At 34.6% G+C, this 20,251-nt stretch overlaps 2 protein-coding genes across 4 annotated transcripts; one reads left to right on the top strand and one right to left on the bottom strand.

Moving 5' to 3' along the window:
* Positions 1-5,526: 5,526 nt before the first annotated feature.
* LOC107801846 (heterogeneous nuclear ribonucleoprotein 1) lies at positions 5,527-10,232 on the top strand. The gene is made up of 4 exons (XM_016625242.2): positions 5,527-5,954; positions 6,469-6,691; positions 7,610-8,768; positions 9,716-10,232. The coding sequence occupies exons 2-4, from the start codon at positions 6,470-6,472 to the stop codon at positions 9,727-9,729; spliced, it is 1,395 nt and encodes a 464-aa protein (XP_016480728.1). The 5' UTR covers positions 5,527-5,954; position 6,469; the 3' UTR covers positions 9,730-10,232.
* A 4,973-nt stretch (positions 10,233-15,205) lies between these two features.
* Positions 15,206-19,784, bottom strand: LOC107801847 (ras-related protein RABA5a). Of its 3 annotated transcripts, none has more exons than XM_016625243.2 (4): positions 19,486-19,784; positions 16,984-17,072; positions 16,166-16,834; positions 15,206-15,769 (listed from the first exon to the last, which is right to left on the bottom strand). In XM_016625243.2, the coding sequence occupies exons 3-4, from the start codon at positions 16,503-16,505 to the stop codon at positions 15,432-15,434; spliced, it is 678 nt and encodes a 225-aa protein (XP_016480729.2). In that variant the 5' UTR covers positions 16,506-16,834; positions 16,984-17,072; positions 19,486-19,784; the 3' UTR covers positions 15,206-15,431. The 3 variants fall into 3 exon arrangements, with proteins under 3 accessions (XP_016480729.2, XP_016480730.2, XP_016480731.2); XM_016625244.2 differs by having other exon boundaries at positions 16,989-17,072; positions 19,486-19,783; XM_016625245.2 differs by having other exon boundaries at positions 19,490-19,783.
* Positions 19,785-20,251: the final 467 nt, after the last annotated feature.

Genomic DNA, 20,251 nt, shown 5'->3' with positions numbered 1-20,251 from the left:
ATCATTTGCTTCTGTTTGCTATAATTGTTATGTGTTATAATTTGTGTAATCGATTGAATAAGTGTCGTCAATTAGTCCGGTAGGGCTTGAATATTAATTTAACATGATAGTAGTGTAATGTTGGTTTTGGTTTCATGGTTCATGCTAGTCTGTTTCCCCTCCTACTTCATTTCTATCCTAAATGTTGTGTTGAAACGAGCCTGTTGGTATAGTTGAACTTAGTACTGAGCCTGTGGGTATATTCAGTTCGTCACACTGTTTTTGTTTGATCATTTGAAATGTTCTGAATTGCTTGGTCAATCGAACTGCTTCATCACAACTGCTATTTTGGTTGTCACCTAAACCTGCTGTGTCATGCCCTGTAAGGGTGTTCTGGGTCATTAATAGCCTTAGCCTTTATTTTTGCTGTTGTTTGATTCAAGTTTAAGCAATTGATGAATCGAATCCTACTGTCTAGGGTCTGAAATGAATCTGACAACTGATTTGAATTCAATATTGGTTTGACAATGTCAACTGGATAGTAGTGAGTCATAATGTTGCATTCAGAACTTAGGGGAATTGGTTATAGTTGTTAATCAAATTAGTTTAGTTAATTGATAGTTGAGCAGATTTTAGAATCAAAAGTTTTAATATATTTGAATAGTTGTATTAGGGGGGGCAGTAATATTAAGGGGTTTCAGGGGTGATTTGGGAATGAAACAGTTAGAATAATATGTTAATGTTAGTGTTTTTGTTAGTGAGATGTTAGTGTCTTTAAATTAATGTGGTAATGGGGAACAAAAGGGAATGGGGGCTGAAAATAAGGAAAAGTTTTCATTAGTGGGGTTTAAGTGGGAAATTTCATATTTAGTGGGAAAAAGGGGGTCGGGCAGTAGGTTTGAAAGGAAAGCAGACTTGTATAAGAGGGGAATGAAGTCTGTAGAGAAGAAGAGGATAGAGAGAGGACTGAAAAACATCTTCTGAAAAATACTAAAAAGGAAAAAAGTTGGGAGAGTTGGTTTTTCTTTCACTTCTGAAAATCAGAATTAGTTTTGTTAGTGTTTAATAGAAGTTCAAAGTGTTTCTTTCTTGGAGAGTTTATCAAAAAAAAAATAGACATCAAAGTTTGTTGTTCTATTGCACTTCTGGTTCTACTGTTCTGTTTGTGATTGCTGGTTTGTTTCTGGGATTTCATTGAGGTTTCAAGTGGTTTTCTGAGTTTGTTATTTCTGGTCTGCACTGGTAATTTGCTGTTGTTTCTGGTATATTTGTGTTGCTGCCTTGTATTTCTGAAATTGCAACTGGATTTCTGAGTTTATTGCTGGGTTTTAAATCTCCTGGTTAGTTGTTGTTGTTGTTGTTGTTGTTGTTGTTGTTGCTGCACTGTTACTGCCCTGCTGATTTCTCATCTTCCTCTTCTTTTATTTCAATACCAGGTACACTTTCGAATCAATACTGATGTGGTTGTGAGATATGAAAGTAAAAATGAAATGCTAGGGTGTTTGATGAATTAGTGTTGTATCTATAGTTTAATAATATATGTGTATTTATATAGTTTAGTTTTATAGCTCAACTGGAATGCATGACGTAGTTTTGTGTTTAACTGGAACTGTTTAGTTTTCAAACTATAGTTTGTAATTATCAATTACAGATTCCATGTAGTTAAATATGTAATTTGTAGAATGAACAAATAAGTTAAGGGATTAGTTGACATATTTCATCTCTAGCTTTCTTTTGTATTTGAGGCAGATTTAAATAGGCAGTGTTTGATTCCGTTAGGCAGCATATAGGCCAATATTCGAATCCGTGTTGATAACATTTCCTAGCCGTTAATTCCAATAGTTTAAATCAATTTTAGGAATGTTAGTTTAAATCAAGTTGGAGAATGGTTAGTTTGAATATCTTGACAATTTTGTACGCATTTTGTAATTTCAGCTTTAGTAGTTCACTTATAGAATAAAGGCACGAAACATTTTTCCATTTTTACGAGTTCGAGTGTAAATTACCGCTATCATCTACTGTAATCCAATAACTACTTGTCAAGCATGTAATTAATTAAGACTTTTTCTCGTTTTCTTTTAGAGACAAACATAATAGAAATGTAGTCACTTTAGGATTGCTCTTTAAAAAATAAATGAGATGAGCCTCGCCAAATAAAACGTAAGCTGCGGGGCCCTCAATAAATAGTTAATAATTAATTAGACTTCGGATGGGCCGTTTTAGCAAGATTTCACGGTCTTCTCAAAAAATAATAATGCGCTAGTCGCTTTAGGCGCGCCTTTAATAATTTACTTTCTTAAACGCGGGTGCACGTTGATGTGACCCAAATCCAAATCTCAACGGAGTTGAAGTGTGTCGACGACCAAGGGTACATTGATTGTGACGTGGTTCGAGATACATTTTCACAACGTTGCAATTCTCTGTAAAATAATAATAATAATAATAATAATAATAATAATAATAATAATAATAAAAAAGCGGTAAAAAATTAAAATTTGCACATAAATTCGTATTTGTATAAAATCAGATAATTAAGCCGAATATAACAGTGGAGCGACTGTGCTAGAACCACAGAACTTGGGAATGCCTAACACCTTCTCCCGGGTTAACAGAATTCCTTATCCGGATTTCTGGTTTGCGGACTGTAATACAGAGTCATTCTTTTCCTCGATTCGGGATTAAAACCGGTGACTTGGGACACCATAAATCTCCCAAATGGCGACTTTGAAATAAATAAATAAATAAATCTTGTTTGGATTGTCCTTTAATTGGAAAAAACTTCCTTTCGCGTCCCTTTGAGGCGGCGCGAACGAAAAAGGAGGTGTGACAATAGGAGGCAGTAACTAAGTATCTCCTAAGTTTGTCGAGATATGTCCAAGCTAATTAGGACATCATATTATCAAAATTTATGAAATAAATTAAGTGATGATTCGTATAATGAGGAATTTTATAAAGTTTTTGACGTAGCATGTGACTTAGTCCATGTTTTTGAGTTGGATTTCATGCCTTTCCACCACATGAAGGATGCTGAAACCTTGATATAATACTAATATTTTGAATTATTAGTTTTTGAGATTAATTTCATCTTGATTATAGGAAGCACATAAACAATAATTTTTTCTTTAATTTACAAAGTGTTTTCTTTCACAGCACAATTAACTAAGTTGCGAATTAAAAAGAATAGCACGGTAAGCTATAAATAATTTATGTAACACTCGCTATGATATTATTTTTCATGGCCAAATATGAGTTCTCGATAAATATTTCTTTTCCCCATTCACTTTAAATATAACAACTAGAATTTGTTAAATATTCGCTCTTGCAAAAACTTACAAAACTAAAAGTATTTAAAAATATATTATATTAAAGAGTATATTTTAGATCTACTACAAACATAAGAGATTAATTTTCTCATTTTCTGAATCTTAGGCACCAAATTATATTTTATTCCAACCTTTTCCAAACACAAGATGCATGGTGTTTTTTGGTTTCTCATTTGACTTTCAATAATAGAATTGGGTTTTAATTAAATTCGTATTCTCGTAAAAAATTCTCATATTAAGGATAAAGTGTTTCATCATAAAAGAAACTTTATACCCAAGACTCGAACCTGAAATTTCTGATTAAGGATAAATGAGAAATGAAATTGTTCCGTTTACGATCGTTTTCATTCAACTTCAATAATTCATCTCCAAAATAATTAAGTTTGTGGATCCATTGAACTTCTTATTCCTTTGCCAAAGGACCATCAACTCTTAATTTTTACACTTCTTTCACTAATTTTTTAGTTTGTATTATATTAAATTAAATAATTTAATCTTAACATTACAAAGTAAAACAAGAAAATATACAAGAATGTAGGATCAAATAAAAGTATTATATATATATATATATATATATATATATATATATATATATATATATATATATATATATATATTGTGTATTAATTGATTTACTATAGACATTAAGTGCATCAAAGTTTTTGTGTCTTATCATGCTTAACCCTATATTTTCCATATGCTCTTGTAAATGATAGCATGATATTTGATCATCCTGCGTAAAAAATTTAATTTACTCATGAATGAGTCAAAACATTATTTTTATACCAATTTTAGAAGTTACACTTATAAATTTCTCGCAAATATTAGGTAGTTATATCATGCACAACAAATTCGTGAGATGTGATTTTTCGAATATTACATATCAACTCAACTACACTCTATTTAACAAGAAAATTTGCCTTATTTTGTTTGAATATGGAAACCCGTTATCTTATTCTAATAATTTTTTGAGATAATCTGATTCGCGAACATTCATATATTTGTAATCTCATTTTAAAATAGTAAGATGATACATAAATATTTAGTATGAACTTTATATGCGAAAGACACCCCAAATTTATATTTTGATAATCGAATAACAATTAAATTATTTTCGCACCTTAAAAGGGGTGGTAAAAAATTATGATTGAAAGGGTAAGAAAATATTTTATTCAATTATCAATATATAAAACTTTTGAAAATGATCAATTATTTTTTACTATAAATTGTATGATCACTTTCATTCCAATCAATTGCGGTTTGGAAAAAATAATTGCATTTGCCAAAGAGTGAAAACTTTATGCTTAATTTCTTCCTAACTGATGAAATAAGAGAGTGGGGTGGGGGTGGGTGGGGGTGGGGGGTTTAAAAATATAAAGGAAAAAAAAACAGAAAAAGAAAAATGTAAGACCATGGTATGAAATATTGACAACCAGTGGACTAAAACTCAAAAGTTTCTAATGACAATTTATGCTAATAAGAAAAAAATGAAAATTAAAAGACATGTTTGAAAACATTGACAATCACCGTCAAGGATCGTGGTAAAGTGGTAATTAAGTATTCGTTCAATCTTAATCAGAGATTCCTAGCTCGAGCCATGAATATAAAGAATATTTTACTCCTAAAAAATAAAACTTCTCGGCACTAATCTTGATTAGTCAGACCTCAAGGTAAATACTATACACTAGAAAAACAAAAAAGAATAATTGACAATCACTGTCAAAGGTCGTGGTGGAATAGTAATTAAGTATTCGTTCAATCTTAATCAGAGTTCTCGAGCTCGGACCATGAATATAACGAATATTTTACCCCTAAAAATAAAACTTCTCAGCATTAATCCTGATTAGTCAGACCTCAATGTAAATACTAGACACTGGAAAAACAAAAAAAAATGACAATCACCATAAAATGTCGTGGTGGAGTAGTAATTAAGTATTCGTTCAATCTTAATCAGAATTCTCGAACTCGAGCCATGAATATAACGAGTATTTTACCCCTAAAGTAAAAAAATTCGGCGCGAATCCTGATTAGTCGAACCTCAAAGTAAATACTAGACACTGAAAAACAAAACAAAAATAATATTGACAATCAATAGGATAAATAAACCGAGGTAGTAAAATTGAGGTAATATTTGCTGCCAAGTTATTTTTAATTAAGAAAGCAACATATTTTAAATTCAAAAATTACTATTTATAAAAAAGAAAGTAAAAAGTCATCATCTTCCATTGTCTCCTCTCCGCTTCTACATTTTCTCTCACACACGAGAGAGAGAGGATAGCCAAAGAGCTCTCTCCCTCTCTCTCTCTCTCTCCTTCACAATATTATACACAAAATATATATACAAATAAATTTTTATTATATAAACTATATATATAGAGAGAGATAGACAGTGTTAGCCATTTCAGATTGTAAATCAATCTTTCTTACACCACACTCTCTTTTTTTCTCTTACCTTTTTCTCTCCTCTCTCTCTCTCTCTCTCTCTCATTTTGATAATAAGAACTCCATTTTTATTGTATTTTGCCAATTTTTTGGTGAATTTAGAACGTTTAGAGAGGAAAAAGAGAGGGCCTTTTTGCCCCCTCTTTCTATATATGCCTCTCTAACCGATCTTCAGTATTACCAATTTATCTTCTTGGCCTTAATATATTGGTAAAAATTTAATCTTTGATCTGTTTATTCATGTTTGATATTTAAAGTTTTAATCTTTTTGCCTTTTTTTGACAATTCTGGCTTGTGGGTCTGTTGATTTTTCATGTTTTATGTTCAAAAGTTTTGATCTTTTTGCTTTGTGGAGAATTCTGGCTTGTGGGTGTGTTGATTTTCGATCTGTTTAAGATCAGATGATCTCTTGTTGAATAGCTGATTATTATGATAATTGGAATCTATTGTTTAGTTATAATTATTTTCAACTTAATCTGCATTTTGATGTTTCATATTGAATTCTTGATTGATTAGTTTGTTTGAATAGTATAAGCTGAAGTTTATGCACACTGTTTGAATTATCCAATTTTATGTGTTTGTTGAGATCCTTTGTTATGGTTTTTACTGGCTGAAGTGAGTGATCCCTTGGATTTTAACACTTGCGAATTCGAGATCTATACATGATTATGTTTTAGTTTCATTTTTGATGATTGTGATTATGAGTGGTGTTTTTGATGTGTAGAATGGAAATGGAGCCGGGAAAATTGTTTGTTGGAGGAATTTCTTGGGACACGAATGAAGATCGTCTCAAAGAATATTTCCAAGTTTTTGGTGATGTGGTTGAAGCTGTGATCATGAAAGATCGGATCACTGGCCGTGCTCGAGGTTTTGGTTTTGTTGTTTTTGCAGACCCTTCTGTTGCCGAAAGAGTTGTCAAGGAAAAACATATAATTGATGGTAGAACTGTAAGTAACATGTTGCGCAATATCTGGATCATATTCTCTGTTCATTTGGACTTACTATTAAGGAAACATAATGGTTCAAAATTTGATTAGCTAAACAATCCATGTGATCCAACAATGAAGCCTATCAGATGGCTTTTCCGGAAAACAATGGCTATGCTACTGGAATTTAGTCTGAAAGTTCCAATTTTCCTTGTGATATTTATAGATGATGACGATTATTGTTATTCAAAAACTTATAATCATGACAGATCCTAGTTTTCGTTGGGAATGATCTGTTGGAAGATGTAGAAAAGTTTTACGTGTAGGGTGTATCTAGTATACTATCAATGAACAAATCGATGATTCAATAATCAATTTTATAAAAGCTTAGTATTTCTACACTTAGTGTAATAGAGGCTATATGTAATAATTGAAGGTAATAGCAAGTGACTAGTTGTAGCAGAATTGAACCAGATATGAGCTCAGTTGGCTTGCTTGAAATTGTACAAAATTGACAGTTCAAACTCTTATATGTTAAATGAAATGAAATACAACAACACCAACAAGAACTATGCCTTAGTTCCGAACAAGTTGGGGTTGACGATAGGAATCCTCATTTCTTTCTGTAAGCTCAACTTGTATCATCATCATTTCATCTTTGAAATAGTACTTGAAGATGTGGACAAGAAGCATGCCTAATGAAAGCAATCACACTTAGTTCATAGGATTCAGGCTATGTCGATTTTTTATTTCTTCTGGAATTTCTTAATCATAAACCACCAGTAAACTTGTATTTGTAGCAAGTTAGTGAAACCCTGATTGCTAAATAATTGCATATCTAATACAAGAATGAGTCTTCCGCTTAGGATTTTCGATAACTTGTTTACTGTTACTGGAAAAAAAATGTACGTGTATTTATTATTTCCTTTACATCTCCAGGTAGAGGCAAAGAAGGCTGTTCCGAGAGATGATCAACACATTACCAGAAACAATGGAAGCATGCAGGGCTCTCCTGGTCCTGCGCGCACTAAAAAGATTTTTGTTGGAGGCTTGGCATCCTCGGTCACCGAGAGTGACTTCAAGAATTACTTTGATCAATTTGGGACGATCACAGATGTTGTGGTGATGTATGATCACAACACACAAAGGCCTAGAGGATTTGGATTCATCACCTATGACTCAGAGGAGGCAGTTGATAAAGTTCTATACAAAACATTCCATGAACTTAATGGTAAAATGGTCGAGGTTAAGCGTGCAGTTCCCAAAGAACTATCACCTGGTCCAACCCGAAGCCAATTTGGTGGACAGAACTATGGTTTAAACCGGGTTAACAATTTGCTTAATGCGTATACTCAAGGTTACGTTCCAGGCTCGATTGGAAGTTATGGAGTGAGAATGGAAGGTAGATACAGTCCACTTACTGCTGGTCGGAATGGATATTCTTCCTTTAATCCTGCTGAGTTTAGTATGCCAACTGGCATAGACTCCGCATTGAACCCAAACTATGGTGGAAGTGGAACTTTTGGTTCTAATTATGGACGTGGATTCAGTTCCTTTTACAATGGGAATTCAAACAGGTACGGTGGTCCTGTCGGGTTTGGCCCCGGAAGGTCTGGAAGTGGTTCAATGTTGAATTCAGTAGGATGGAACCTGTGGGACAATGAGAGTCTCAATTATGGAACAAATTCCGCCAACTCTACTGATTTTGTTGGTTCTGGAAGCGGGGTTGCAGGATATGGTACTCTTGGAGGTCTCGGAACAATCTGGGGTGCCTCTTCAATTTCAGGTCAAGGTGGTGGAAATGGTTCTTTTGGCAGTGGCAACATCACTAACAGTGGTGAAACAGGTGGGGCAGTGTATGGACGAAACTCGGGTGGCAATGCTGTCAATACGTCACCATATGCTCCAGCAAAAGACGTTCACACTGGAGCTTTTGGGAACTTGTATGGTACTGTAGGTGCCTCACTTTATGAGGACTCGGCTTGGCGTTCAGCATCTCCAGAACTAGATGGCTCTGCTTCCTTTGGTTATGGACTCGGGAATGCAGACTCACTCGGTCTTGTTGGGGGTTATAGTGTTGCAAATAGATCAAATAAAGGTAATGAAACTCCTTTTGTTTGTCACCTTTAGTTAATTGTTGTGATGTCTTTTGATTCACTAAGCAGGGGCGGAGCCAGAGAGTGGGATGCGGTTTCGGCCCATCTAAGTTGCGTGGACTCTTTGATTTTGATGCCGTCCTTGTCCCGATTTGAGACCGGGACGGGAGCGGGATACGTCCCGGATACGGTCAACTGACTTCAGACACTTTGACCGGAGTCCATCGACAAATTTGGGAGAAAAATTGAGATTTTGATTTCTCAAAATAAAAAATAAAACAGATTTAGGAGAATGAAAGAATAATGTCTATCTTGGAGAGTGAAAAATTGAATTCTACAATATTCATATAAGTTTTTCACATAATATCTCTCAAAATTTACAATATTTTTATAGCTCTATTTTTTATTAGCCGAATCCCCGCACCTGTATCCATATCCGGATCCACACTCCCGAATCTTAAAATTTAGATTTTGCCGAATCCGATACTCGGTTCCGTCCCGTATCAGATACCCGCACCCGAGTCCGAGCAACTTAGCGGCCCATTAGCTTTTGGAAATCCATAAGGTTCACCCGCCGTTGGGGGTTGTGAGAAAGAATTTAAGAACCACCTCAACAACAACCCAGTATAATCCCACAAATGGGTTCCGGGGAGGGTAGTGGTACGCAAACCTTACCCCTATCCTAGGGGATAGAGAGGTTGTTTCCGATAGACCCTCGGCTCTTGAGAAGGAACTGGAAAACCCAAAAAAATATCTTACCATTCATGCGCTCAAGTTGGAATTGGTAATCCCAATGTTTGCGCTCGCATAAATGACATACCACGAGCTAAGCTAGAACAAGTAAGGCATACACAATGATGATTTCATTTCTTGTATGCTTATATTGTCTGCATTAGACTGATTTGTTTCATTTGTGTCGCAGTGACTTATATATACTTTCGTGATACAGGAATTGCTGCCTAGGAAGATTACTGTGTGGAAGTTAAAGGACATAAAATGCTTAATATAGGTGGAAAGTACAGCTTGAGTCAAAGTCGTGGATGTGGATTACTTGTATTCTCTCTGAAGAAATTCTTCAGGCTAGAGGCGCATTCACTTAGAGCTAATTCGATACCTGCTATAGAACTTCTCCCAATCAACGTTTACAAAGCGAAGGGACGTCAATGTAAGGTTTGAACGTAGATTTTCTAGTATAGATTTTTTCATTTTCTTCGGGTTTTTTCTTGTCCCTGCATATGGTTGAGATGTAAAATTGGATAGCGGAATATACTTAAAGATAATTGTACCAATGCATATCTGATGAAACAATGAGACGTAAAACGCAGATTGTTCCTTCCTCACTGGATTCTTTTCTTCTTTATTTTTTATTTTCATACTGTAATGCTTCAGCAAACTTTGCTGGCTGTTGTTGAACTTTGTTATCTTATATCCCATTCTGGTATCTGCCATTTTCAATTTCTATAAAATTTTCAGCTTATTTAGTGTAGAAAACTTGTAAAAAATGCTTTGCATGCTCCTGAATTCTACATAATGAATATAATGGTGTGTTTACACATATAGCGTTTGATTTCAAGTATAAACCCTGCATGCATAATGGTGAAAATAGCACGGGCTAGCCAGTTTTTCGGACTGATAATTAAAAAATGGCCAGCGTTTGCAAAGTCATTGGAAAATAGCCACTATTTTGCTGCAACACGGAAAGTTCCAACATAATATACTGGAGATTGGAGCACATGCGTATGAACTTCCAACATATTATGTTGGATCTCCGGTATATTATGCTGGAAGTTCACATGTAAAAAATTCAAACTCAAGTATATTATGCTGGAATATATTTCGGATTTTGAACAGTATTTTCGTTCAGATTTATCTTTACATGAAAAGCGGCTATTTTTAAATGGAAATTTTGGTGGATAGAGTTATCCGGATTTATATCGGTAAAAGATAGCAAGTATCTGGTGGAATAGTCAAGGTGCGAGTAAACTCAGAATAATGCCTTTACAGAAAATAAATGAAATAATATCTTCATAATAATTCTGCTTAATTTGATTTTTTTGTGACGTTTAGGTGTGGGGGTTTGTTCTTGAAAATGTTGTTAACCACCCCCCCCCCCCCGTCCCGTCTTTTTTCTTTTTCCTTCTTCTTTAACATAGTTAATAGGAGAAGAGAAAAATCCTACCTAGAGCAACAATACAAAGTTCAAATCAAGAATAGTAGATGACCTAGTAAAGGGCAACCCGGTGCACTAAGCTTTTGTTATGCACGGGGTTCGGAGAAGATTCGGACCACAAGGATCTATCGTACACAGTCTTACCCTTCATTTCTGTAAGAGATTATTTCCACAGCTCGAACTTGTAACTTACTGGTCACATGGCAGCAACTTTACCAGTTACGCCAAGACTCTCCTTCAATAGATGACCTAGTATACATATTAAATACCCTTGATCACCCTAAAAATTCTAATAGTGACTTTTTTATCGATAAGTCATTTTAACCAAAAATTAGTATGGTGGAATAGTAACTCGTCATGCTTAATTAGAGATTTCAGGTACGAACTGTGATAATAATCATCATTGCTAGAGAGCATTAAAACCCCTCTAGTAGGCTTTCTATTATATAACGAGCCTTTTACGACGTGAATCTAGAATAATCGAAGCCAATATGTTCTGGTATTTTTACGACATGAATTTGAGTTAATCGAGTCAATATGTATCGACTTTTTAATGTACGAACTGAATTAATCGAATTAATTATATTCCGAATACCGAATGGTTAAACAAAAAAAATAACCTCACACCCCCATGAAATATGTGGATAAAGGGTGGGGTAGAAGAAATATGAAATTTGGTCAGCAGTCCATGGCTGACTGGACCACCACCAAATTATAGGCAAATAGACAGTACATAATGGACAACTTGTGATTGTGTATTTTCCATGTTTTTTCTTTCCTTTTTATGCTATTTTTTGGTCAATTTTGTAATATTAAAGTTTAAAAATTCCTCAAATGAGTGGCCATATATATATTCTTATCCTTATTCCGTGGCTCCATTTATACCTTAGCTCTTTTTTTCTTTATTCTTTTTTTTATTCTTTTTTATTTTTCAATTATTTTATTCATAGTCAAATAAAAAAGTGCATAAAAGTACTGATATGATTTTTATATGTTTAAATCATGAAAGGATATATTCAAATTTAGTCAAGAAAATTTTGATTTTACATTAGAGAAGTGAAACATGACAATCATTTTAGGATGAAGTGCCTAATTATAATTATATATTTTTATTTGCTACCAAAAAGATGAAACAAATAAAGGAAGAAAATATAGGTGCCTACTTATTCCATTTTATAAAAATTAGAAGTGATGAGATTTAGTTTATGAGGATCAAAATTAGTAATTTTAACATTTATGTGGAGAACAATTCATCTATTATTGAGAATATAATAAGAAGTTATGAAAAGAATCTTGAATCTCAGTGACCATGTATCTCCATTTAAATTCATTTCGAGCCAATATTACGACAAAGAGCAGCCTGGTACACAAAACATTTCTCGTTCATGCACAATTCGTGAAAGGGTCACACCCCAAGGGATGTGATGTAAACATCCTACTCGAATGCAAGCGTTAGTGGTTGCTTCTACGGCTCAAAGCCTTGATATATATGTCCAACTTTACCGTTGCTCAAGGTTCCATTTCTCTCAAGCCGACATTACACCAAATAAAAACTTTCTAAGCAGTGATTATATTTTAAATATTGTTTTTAATAAACAAATCAATATTTTTAACTCTCAAATACTACAACATACTAAAATATTTTTTAGGAAAAAAAGAAAATGGATGAATGTTATAAGGCATTAATATAGTTCATTCTAAGAACTTAAAATCATAATGGATGATGTCAAATTAAAGAATATTATAGGACCATAAGGTGGGGTTGCCAAAATCAAATCAATTGACAATTGACAGGGAAATTGATGAATGCTTGACATATATTGCTCCATTTGGCACTTCCTTTGCTATGAAACTAAGAAACTATTTTGCTAAATTTCAACATCAGAATAAAGAGTACAACTTTTTTTTTTCTTTCTTTTTCCCTTTTATGGAGAGATCTGAAGTTTAGTCTCAAGAAAAATTGCTTGACAATAATAGTAAAAAGTTGGTTCCTTGGATATTAGAGATTTATTAAGATTTGTTAATGATCAATAAAATAACATAAAAATAAACCCATTGGAGAACAAGTGGGGGTTTGGGGAGAATAGTGTTTACAACACCTTACCCCTACCTTATAAGGATAGAGAGGCGGTTTCCGGTAGACCCTCAGCTCAGGAACAGAAAAGGAACCAATAAACAAACAATAGCAACAACAATATAATATGACAACTAGGGGTGTTCAAACCGAGCCGGAAAACCGCACTAAATCGAAAAACCAAACCAAACCGATTAAAAACCTGACTAGGTTTGGTTTGACTTGGTTTGGTATTGAGTAAAAAAACTCGAACCAAACCGACATATAAATATATAAATTTTATTTATATTTTTAAGACTTTATAGTGATTTTTCTTTAGAAGATGTAGAAATGTTTGGGATCCTTTCATGTATTAACCTTGAAAGCATAAATTAACGAAAAATTATTATTAGACGACTAAGAAAATAATTATCATGTGTTACTAAAAAAATTCTCCTATTAGAATATTTTAATAGATCATATGTTTGTCAATTTTTTTCATATTTACTAAACATATATTCACTTATCAAAGCTTTATTTATAATTTTAATAAGGCAAAATGGCTTTCTGACCACTTAAACTTGTCGGGTTTTTTAAAGTTGATACATAAACTTATAACTTTTCCATTTGAACACTCGAACTCATGATTCCCTTAACTAATAAACACATTTGACCATTGACCATACCCATGTGGCGTCAGTTGGTCCTAATCAGCAGCCGTGTGAGTAACACGACGCACAGGAGCGTGAAAACCCCCTTCCCAACGCCCAACAGTACAAAATACCCCTTTCCTCCATTTTTAGAATTAAGAGACAAAATTTCAGCTTCTTTCTCCCTAATATTATCCTCTTTTGCCTAATAATCTTCTAACTTAAGCTTCATCTCATTGCAAAGATCATTTCGCCTTGTTCAATTTTGGGTCGGAGATGGCATTCGCCTTATTCATTTCGCTGCAACTCTCCGGCGGCTTCAGTTGGTCGGAGATGGCATTCCAGTGGTCCAAAACGCCCAAGAGCAATGCCAATCGATTCCTGCTGCTGAGGAGGTCACGCCAATCGGCCATTACAACAAATTAATTGTCACAACTTTAAAGAAAACAAATTATGCGACAGTGCTGATCGAAAAATTTCTCCGACAATCTACCTAGCTAGAAAAAAATAGAGAAAGGAGAAGACGAAGAAGAACCTAGGAAGGGAGTGCTGATATGGAAGTAGAAGAGAGTTGCAGGTGTGGGGGTGGGGGGAGGGGGCGAGATGGGAAAGAACGGGGAAGGGGAAGAGGACGTTGGAAGGGTTTAAGTGTTTTCTTTTTTATTGTATTTATTTTTAAAATATAAATATAAATATAGGTGACAATTTTTATTTAAAAATTACACATGTCATTAGTTGGGTGGGGTCTTAGTTTTGGATTGGTCAATTGCTGACTGGATGGACACGTCTGTGTATGTGTAATACACGCGCATAGGCTCAAGAGTCAGATGTGTTTATTAGTTAAGGGAAGTATGAGTTCGAGTGTTCAAATGGGAAAGTTATAAGTTTATGTATCGGCTTTAAAAAATCCGACAAGTTTAAGTGGCCAGGAAGCCATTTCGCCTTTTAATAAAGTAAGATTGAAATAATATTCATGTAACAAAAAAACCTGAAAACTCGAAAAACCCGACAAAACCGAACCAATCCAAACCGATATAATTAATTTGGTTTGGTTTTGATAAAAACCGAACCAACCCGATCCATGTACACCCCTAATGACAACGAAAGCAAATAGCTATGTAATAACAAAGATCTAGAAATAGGAAAATTCAACTTACCGAGGACATGACTCTCTCGATAGGAAGAAATAGAGGTCAAGTATTAAGGTTGTGGGTTGACCGGGAGTCAGAGAGTTTTTCTTAGTCTCGCCAACAATATTTGTATTAGCCTCAGTTTATCATTCCTAGCTCCTTGTTGGTTGTAAATTTAGCCTACATTGAATTTAAATTATATACACCGTCACATAAGGAATTTTTACACAATCAAATCACCTCTATTTATTGTAACAAGTAATCTATCTTATTTTCAAAATTATAAATTCCACATTTTAAGGGAGCTTAGTATATAATATAAAAAATTCTTTATACTGACGGTGTATATAATTTAAACTCTTACAATGTTTACTAATACTCATTATATAAGTTTGGCACATCTAATTAGAGAATAGGCATAAATAAAGCACAGATAGAAGAGAAGAATCTGTATACCAGTGCATTATACAAAAACTGACAGCTCAAAAAAAGGTTCTTCTCCCCTTTGAATAATTTACATTTATCTAATGGAACTTTGTTTTCCCACAGCACAAAGATGAAATTTACTTCTTTGTTTCCCCCCATAATAATCTTTCAAAAGCAACAATAGAAATTGAATTACAACAGGGTAGAAGAGATGTTGACAACAATATCATCCCAAATTATGATGAACAACACCAGCCTTTCTTCGCTTGTCCATTCGCTTCTTGATTTTCATCTGCCTGCAAAACCACAGTTTTTCCATTTGCTAATCGACCAGAATCCTTCTTTTGGAGTTCTTGCGATTGAATGACCTTCCGGCTCAAAATATTATAGATTTCTTTAACAACTGTTTGAAAAGCTACAGCTACATTCGAGGAATCCAAAGCAGATGTTTCTATAAAGAATAAACCTTGTGCCTCCGCTAAGGATTTGCCTTCAGCTGTTGTGACCTCCCGTGCGTCTTTGAGATCGGATTTATTGCCAACGAGTATTGTAACCACGTTCATGTCAGAATGAGCTGTCCATAAAAGTAAAGGTCTTTGCTAGTCAATCGAGGAAGGAGCTAAGCACTAGAAGATGCACAGAATAGGAAATGCACAACATATTAACACGGAAATTAGGATCAATATTCTATTAAGGCTAATGAAGCTGCCTCTTTTGAAGGGACAGGTACATCAAGAAGACGAGTAAACACTAATACAAACTTAACCATTTTAAGATGAATCGTTCATGAGCACAACACAACATGAACCAGATAGTTGATGACAAGTTAGTCACAGCAATAGATATTCCATTTACTGAGCTGTAATGCAACATTAGTTACTTGTAGTCTTTATCAAATCTTAACAGCAGAGTGCGCAAGTCAAATTATAAATAAACTAAGAGGAGAAAATAAAGTTGACATATAACTTACTCTGAAGTTCATTAAGCCATCGACTGATATTATCAAAAGTTTGGCGTCTACTAATATCATAAACCAGAAGAGCTCCAACTGCGCCTCTGTAATATGCAGAAGTTACTGCCCTAAAGCGTTCTTGACCTGCCGTGTCCCATATCTGTGCTTTGACCTCCTTGCGATTTATGTCCAGCTTTTGGGTCTGGAACTCTACTCCTATTGTCGATTTTGAGTTTGGATAAAATTCATCTCGAGCAAATCTAGCAAGCAAATTTGACTTCCCAACAGCCGAATCACCAATCAAAACAATCTTGAAAAGGTAATCCTCTGTTTGTGCTTCCTCGGAACGAAACGCCATCTTCTTTGAGTAAAATGGCAGCTAGAACACCATAGTTGCTTATAAACACCAAAAGTAATAAATTTAAAAGCACAAATAGGCAGAAGGCCGTCAGGAAAACTTGTAAGGGAATGCAGGAATATGTAAGATGAGGCTTCAGCTTAGGAACTGGTTAAAGAGAAGAAAGGAATCTCAATATAGTAGTTGAATATGAAGGTGAAGAATGACAAGGTAATTTAAAATAAGAACTTTCTATTAACCCTGTACTACAACTTCTTCCAGCCACTTCACTGCTGGGTAACTCTTTCCTATTATATTCAGTCCTCCTAAAAGGGACAGCTTTTAGATACCTGCATAAAAAGAAAAAGACAAAAACTTAAAACTTCAGCAAGGAATCCAGTCTAAACTTTGCTTTCCCATAAAACAATGTGGCATTCTTCCACAAGATTCTTCAATAGGATACAGTCTAATTATAATAGGTAAGGAAAGGAAATTATACACGACCAATTAGCTGTTGCTCGTCTAATGCCCCATCCTTGCCACCTCCCACTTCCCCTGCTTCTTGTTGCAGACTCTTTAAGCGCAAACCTAGAAGAAAAATGAAAGGAAGTACTGCTATAAGACTTGAGGCAAAATTGTGCTGGTAAAACATTCACTTGTGGTTGGTGACATGATATAAGAAAGCCAAAATTGATATCTCCAAAGAATTCAACTAATTCTATTTAAGTGACCAAGTCACACCAATGTTACACCACAAAATATTACTCCCTAGTAATGCAAAAGGCAACTAATCCTTACACTGTCTGAATTGGTTTTTTCTTCTTTTATCTTTTTCCACTTCTTCGAGACAAGGGGGTGAGCGAGAAGGGAAAATGGTGGGATTTGAGAGGTATATATATATATATAGAGAGAGAGAGAGAGAGGAGCCAATAATTCCGGGGAAATTAGTCATGTGTGGACTGCAAACAATGACCATAAAACTAGTGAGAAAGAAAGTCACAGAAAGAAAAGTGCCAACAGAAAAAGATTAATATTTTCTTTTCACTCTAGTTCTCAAGCTGTAGGGAAGACTAGGGGGTTCCCTCTCAAAAACTGAAAAGAATACTCCAAACGGGAAGCTAAGTGTGTGGTATTCAATAGAAAGGGATAAAACTGCTAACTATTGATAAATTTATCACGCAGGAAGGATTTTTTTTAACAAAATACATGTATCCGATGACACCACAGAAACATATGGAATGCCCAAAAGTTCAAGTGAACAAAATACTCAATTTTCACTGCTATACAGTCTAACCATCTTCCTATGAAAAATCAAGAATATTTTCCCTTAAAATTAATATGTTGCCAAAATTTGACCTGTCACCATGAGTGATGATTAAATACTAAATCGCAGTATGGCATAGTGTTATTTCTCTTGTGACAAGTATTGTACAGTGACATTGTAGTTTGTCTTCTTTTTCTCACGCCGGAAATGACCTGGAGTTTAAGTTCCAATGTAGCAAGCTTGCTATCATTGGAAAAAGTTGACCATCTTTGGTCATGCATAAAACTGCCAGAGCTAACATAAAAAAGAGAAAACCAACCACTTGTGGCCCACTTCTCATCGTCCCCATTTAGGCAAAAGCCTAAAAGACAATTAGGAGTTTTATCTCCCAGAAGAAAGTGACTTAGTACCAAAACCTGGTCTCTAAATGTAGATTGCCCTTATTTAGATTCTATGTTAGATAAAGCTTAATAAAGGCAAATAAAACCTTCAGAAGGTAGAGTACTAGTTCACAATACGGCTAGCAAATAGTACTAAAAATCTAATTCATGGTAACTGCATATACCTCATCCACAAAATACACCCTCATAGGACCCCAGCATCCATTAATAGGAAACAACCACCATCCACATGCAAATTAGTATGACTAGGAAAGGAAATTGACCTAGGGGAAATGAGGCTCTCTACAATGTTATGCATCCCTATTTACTACACTCAATAAAGGTAATAGATTTGAGGGACACTCTGGTGACCTGATAGTCAAAAGGCAAAATCAATTTATGAGAAGAGAAAATTTCAAACACAGTTCAATTAGAAACACTAAAATCAGTCAAGTTAAATGGTTGTATCAAAGTCAACTACATGAGATGGTCACAAGTCAGCCTCCGCACAACTCTGACTAATTCACCAGGTACCTGCTATCTTCGTACCAATTCAGGTACCGGATAACTCTGTCTACCAAAGCTTCGACGGATAGGAAGAAATCACCTAGCGTTTTTTATCTCTACCGGAATTTGAACCTAGATCTCCTATGGTCTATTCTAACTTCATTGACCGCTAGACAATACCATGAGGTGCTAGTCAAAAAGATCAAATATTAACATGTAAAATGACTTCCTAAATGGGACCCCACAAAGTAAATAACTTCAATAATAGGTGCACTTGCATAGACATTCCCACCAAAATTAATGAGGTCAGCTAAACAAAGACTTTTAGCAAGAAGACTTTGAAAAAGTCACCATAATGTGTTAGTAAACGTATCCTAACTCATCAATGGCCATTGTAAAGACTCAACATTTTACATGACACCACAAGAAATAACAAAAGTAAACAGTATTTCTGACACACCAAAAACAGTATTTTAGTACTAACATTATTTAAGTGAAACAAATATATGCACCATCACATTATTGTTTACTAGCATTTTATCCATTAAAGATAGAAAAGACACATGCTACAACTTTTTTTTAATAACTGTGGTGTTCGGCCAGCTTGCCTGCAACTCGATTAAAAATGCAATTAACAACCCCATTCTCAAGAATGCTCCTAAATCAACCCCTTATTTTCATTTCTATGCAACACAAATCTAACAAAATAAAAAAGTTTCAATCTTTTCATCAGGAAAATACTAGAGATTTTATAACGAGCTTATAAATGTCAAAACTTTAAAGTAAACCAGCATCAGGAAACTACCAAAAAATGTAACATTGATAAAAAAGAAACAATTTTGAGACATACCCACTTCTTTATATGATGAAAGGATCTTTCCCTTTTAACAATCTCTCAAGATGTGATCAGATCAGAACCGTTAGATCAATGGAACAAAACGGGTATAAAAGAGTAAATTTGGATGAAATGTGTTGAACAAACACAGGGATCAAAAGATTATATGAAAATGTTTATGAGTTTTGGAGAGATTGAGGGCGGGTTTCAAGATCCAGAAAAGCTAGAAGTGGGGAAGAGAGAAGAAGAAGAAGAAGCAGAGAGAGAAGGGAGCAAAGGGGGGAGAAAGCCAGATTTTACAACTATTGCAATTGGAGTAGATGGGTCACATTAAATGGGCTTTAAAATCTGGTTCTTCTTCTAATGGATCCGAGTTCTTTTTGGCCCAATTCAATATAGAGCAAAATAACGTTAAAATAGCACGGGCTAGCCAGTTTTCGGACTGGTCATTCAAAAATAGCCAGTATTTGCAAAGTCATTGAAAAATAGTTACTATTTTGCTGCAACAGGTACCGGTCCAGCATAATATACTGGAGATCGGTGCACCTGTGTATGAACTTCCAGCATATTATACTGGACCGGTATATTATACTGAAACTCCAGCATATTATGCTGTAATATTTTCCGGATTTTGAACAGTGTTTTCGTTCAGATTTATCTTTACATGAAAAGTGGCTAAATTTTAATTACTTTTAAAATTGTAGCTATTTTTGAATGACCACTTATAAATTTATCTATTTTTGAATTTCTCCCCAAAATATGTTAGATGGAACGGATCTTT

This window comes from Nicotiana tabacum, chromosome 13, assembly GCF_000715075.1.
Source record: "Nicotiana tabacum cultivar K326 chromosome 13, ASM71507v2, whole genome shotgun sequence".
In the NCBI taxonomy this organism is placed as follows: domain Eukaryota; kingdom Viridiplantae; phylum Streptophyta; class Magnoliopsida; order Solanales; family Solanaceae; genus Nicotiana; species Nicotiana tabacum.
The sequence above is the reverse complement of the archived record's forward strand: the minus strand, read 5'-3'. Positions and strand labels throughout refer to the sequence as shown.

Excerpts from the sequence above, each read along its gene's own strand:
- LOC107801846 (XM_016625242.2), top strand. The coding sequence starts at position 6,470 with ATGGAAATGGAGCCGGGAAAATTGTTTGTTGGAGGAATTTCTTGGGAC. Across the intron at positions 6,692-7,609 it reads ATATAATTGATGGTAGAACT|GTAGAGGCAAAGAAGGCTGT; the intron begins GTAAGTAACATG and ends TTACATCTCCAG.
- LOC107801847 (XM_016625243.2), bottom strand. The coding sequence starts at position 16,505 with ATGGCGTTTCGTTCCGAGGAAGCACAAACAGAGGATTACCTTTTCAAG. Across the intron at positions 15,770-16,165 it reads ATGGCTTAATGAACTTCAGA|CTCATTCTGACATGAACGTG; the intron begins GTAAGTTATATG and ends TTTTATGGACAG.